This window comes from Terrapene carolina, unplaced genomic scaffold (assembly GCF_002925995.2).
Source record: "Terrapene carolina triunguis isolate 2854851 unplaced genomic scaffold, T_m_triunguis-2.0 Scaffold26622, whole genome shotgun sequence".
Classification (NCBI taxonomy): Eukaryota; Metazoa; Chordata; order Testudines; family Emydidae; genus Terrapene; species Terrapene triunguis.
The window spans coordinates 22,523-26,198 of NW_020690973.1; the positions used below are offsets into that span (position 1 = coordinate 22,523).

Sequence of the window (3,676 nt, forward strand, 5' to 3'; positions counted from 1 at the left end):
CCAACCTGGTCGCCTGCCATATTTACTATTCTTTCTACACATCGGGATGGTTTGTTCCTGCAACCTTAATAAGGATTCTTTAAAATACAGCCAGCTCTCCTGGACCCCTTTCCAGACATTGACTGCACGTCCCCAAGGGAGGCGAGGCCCCAGGAGGCTGGAGCCAGCGTATGTAGCCCCTGAGCCATATTACATTAAAGTCACCTCCTTTTTCCTCCTTCCCTGTAGCTGCTGGCTCAGCCTGGAGAGCGGCTTTCATTGGAGCTTCCTGGGTCCAGTCTGTGCCATAATCCTGGTGGGTACCTCACAGAACCACAGGGCCCCATTCTCCTCTCACCTCTGCGACCCCATTGATTTCAGTGAAGCAGGGAGGAGAATGTGGCCCATAAAACACAAGGAAAGACCCAGTTAGGTCCCACCTGGCTCATCTGCTGTGGTCAGTCCCGGGATTAGTCCCTGTGCTGTATCCCCAGGCCTACAGCCTTTACTCGGGCACAGCTCCCATGGAAGTCAGTAGGAGTTTTGCCAAGTGAAGACAGCAAGAGTTAATGATTGAAGGAATGAGGAATGGAGAGGGCTGCACTCTGCAGTGTTTTTTGTAGGGAGGGAAACAAATGTCCCTACATATTCCTCCGTACCCCCTGGGGAAGTTGAGGGGGGTGAGGACTTTCTAACAGCCTAAAAGTGGCAGGAAGTATTCTAGAGGCAGGATCTGGAATCTCTGAGCCAGATCCTGCTCTCAGTTTCACCAGTGTAAACCCAAAATAACTACTGACTCCACTGGAGGGGCTCCATATTTAATCCTGAGCAGCATCTGGCCTTTGTGATCCCATCGATCCATCTCAGCCCTGGCTGTGCTGTCAGCTCCATGCATGGGGAGGGACCGGGAGCTGCCAGGGGATATTACAGGAGAGGGGATGATTCCCACCAGAAATGAGCAGTCCCCGGTTCTGCAGTGTTCAGCTCGGTTCCCTGGGATCGTTCTCTGCCTCAGCTGGAGTCACCGGCCCGGATGGGATGTTTTACAGGAAATATTTCCCACTGTTCCCACAGATAAATATAACGTTTTTTGCGCTGACCCTGTGGATCCTGAGAAACAGACTCTCCTCCTTCAATGCAGATGTGTCCACCATCAAAGACCACAGGTGAGAAGGCAACAAAACAATACTGGAGGGTCAGATGCCTTGGTTTGGAGGGTCCTTGGCACCGGGAGCGTGTGAGGGATTGCAGGAGGGGAACAACATATCTAGGATGCATGGAAATGAATTCCCAGTGTGTTTGGATTGACAGTAACCCTGTCCCACATAGGAAAGCCAGGGCTGGTAGCTCCACCCCACTCTGCCCGGATCCTCCTGACCCAATTGCTCTCCATAGGGTTATTGTAAGAGTATCTCTCCATCTGCCTTTATCCAGGTTACTGACCTTTAAAGCCATCGCCCAGCTCTTCCTTCTGGGCTGCACATGGAGCCTTGGTCTCCTCCAAATCGGCCCAGCAGCCACAGTCATGGCGTATTTCTTCACCATCGTCAACAGCCTGCAGGGAGCCTTCATCTTCCTGGTGCACTGTCTCCTCCTGTCCATGACCTCTGTGACATAATCGTAGCCTTAGCCGTGAGCAAACTCCCATCCCAGAATATATTGGGCAGTGTCCTTTGCCTCAGTTTATCCCCTTGTGGTGTGAAAGTATAACATATGTTCCTTCAATCTGCCTTTGCCCTTGCCCTCCCCTGCACCCCACTCACAGTTGCTGTCCTTGGCCGGTGAAGACCCAGAGTTCAGAGCCTTCGAGTGACTTCAACTCCCACCGCAGGGGTGGGAGATGGGGTCGAGAAATGCCTTGGCTGCGGCTACCGCCACCACGTACACAACTGAGGTCTGGTCTGAAGTACAGACCTATATATGTATAACTACGTCGCTCAGGGGGGTGAAAAATCCACACACCCCTGCCCCCCATGTGATGTAGTTATACCAACCTGACCCTCTGTGTAGACACCATGTGTTGGCAGGAGAGCTTCCCCCATAAACAGAGCTACTGCCTTTCGCCCAGGTGGATTAACTACACTGATGGGAGAAGCTCTCTCCCATCAGCTTAGAGTGTCTCCATTAAAGCGCCACAGTGGCACAGTTGCCTCAGTGCAGCTGTGCCGATGCAGCGTGTTAAGTGTAGATGTGCCCTAAGGCTCAGCGGCTAGACCTGATTATCAGTGATTTCAGCTCCAGCGATCACTTAACAAAACAAGGACTCTCCAGTGTGTCTAATGAGCTCTGCCTTTACACAGTGTTGAGGGAGAGGGTGAAATGGCATCTAGGACTCTTTAGGCAGAGCCCACACCCCCGGATACAGACACCTGCTCCCACCCTCTTTCTCTCTCACAGGGATTTGGCATCCCCACCCCCCTGCTTAGCGAGTGAGCGTCAGTCAGGGCAGGCTAAGCACAGTTCTGCTGCCCTTTCCTCACACAGTCAGGGTGACAACATGCCATTCCCCTGCACTCCCTACTAAAGTGATTTGTAACCCAACACCCGCCAAAAGGGGTCACTTTGGCAAAGCAGTTCCCTCTGCTGAGTTCCTAGGCACAGTAGGGTGCTTAGGCAAACACAGTCTGTTCCTGAAGTCTGTTCCTCCAGCTCATCACTCCACGTCAGAGGGGAGCTCAGTCCATCCCCACTTACACAGCAATGAAGAACTTGGAGGGAAAGCGGAGCCTTGCATGTCTGAAACACCTGCCTGCTCCCGCCCAGCTCCAGACACTGCAGCCTTCGCATGGGAGAGGAAGCTGCTGGTTCATTACAAACAGCTGATTGCTGCTCCTCAAGGTGGGGGAAGGGAGCAGGCTCTGTTTTTCCTAGGTGTGGGAAGCCCTGTTAGAACCACCCCCAGCAGCTGGCAGGGCCGGCTTTAGCGAGAGCGGGGCCCGATTCCTGGGGGTGGGGCTTGCTGCAAGCCCCACCCCCAGGAATCGAGCCGCGCTCTGGCCAGGGTTGCCGGGCTTGGGTCCGGCCCAGAGCCGCGCCGGGTCGGCGCCGCACCGCGGGGGCCGGGCCGGGCCGGGCCGGAGCCGGAGCCGCACCACGGGGGCCGGGCCGGGCCGGAGCCGCAGCCCTTCCCCCCCTCTGGGCAGGGTGGTCAAGCCCAAGGCTGCCAACTTAAGCCCCTCCCTGATCTGTCACACCAGGCAGGACCCAGGACAACCCCCCCACTGACCCCTCTGTCCTGCTTAGGGTCCAGCATGGGACTGAGGGCTCCTTGCCCCTGCACAGGGTGTTCTGCTCACAGACTACGCACAGAGCAATAGGGAAAGGAAACAAAAATCTTCCTGGCAGGTTGCCACGTAATCCAGAAATCTAAGTAGCCCACGAAAGCTTATGCTCTAATAAATTTGTTAGTCTCTAAGGTGCCACAAGTACTCCTGTTCTTTTTGAGAAATCTAACTGTGACCCAAGTCCCTGCTGATGCCAACTGGTCGAGGGCACAGGGGCACGCTGGGGTTACATGGATCCCCTTGGACATACTAATATATCGAAGCATGCCATGTGATTAATCCTATTTCTGTCCCTATGCCATGCTACAAGGTAATATTACATGTTTGCTCCGTAACTATAAAATGTTTGTTCTGAATAACTCACCAACCAGGGAAAAAACTTCACCTAATGTAAAATGCTGAATCCTTACAGA

The 3,676-nt window shown here is 53.9% G+C and overlaps 1 protein-coding gene across 1 annotated transcript; it reads left to right on the forward strand.

The window, feature by feature from the left end:
* Positions 1–228: 228 nt before the first annotated feature.
* On the forward strand, positions 229–1,597 carry LOC112124036 (adhesion G protein-coupled receptor E3-like; the record flags this gene model as incomplete). Its single annotated transcript, XM_024222578.1, has 3 exons — positions 229–295; positions 1,054–1,145; positions 1,414–1,597. Coding segments are annotated over 3 exons (343 nt in total), but the record flags the coding sequence as incomplete, so codon positions are not given.
* Between the last annotated feature and the right edge of the window lie 2,079 nt (positions 1,598–3,676).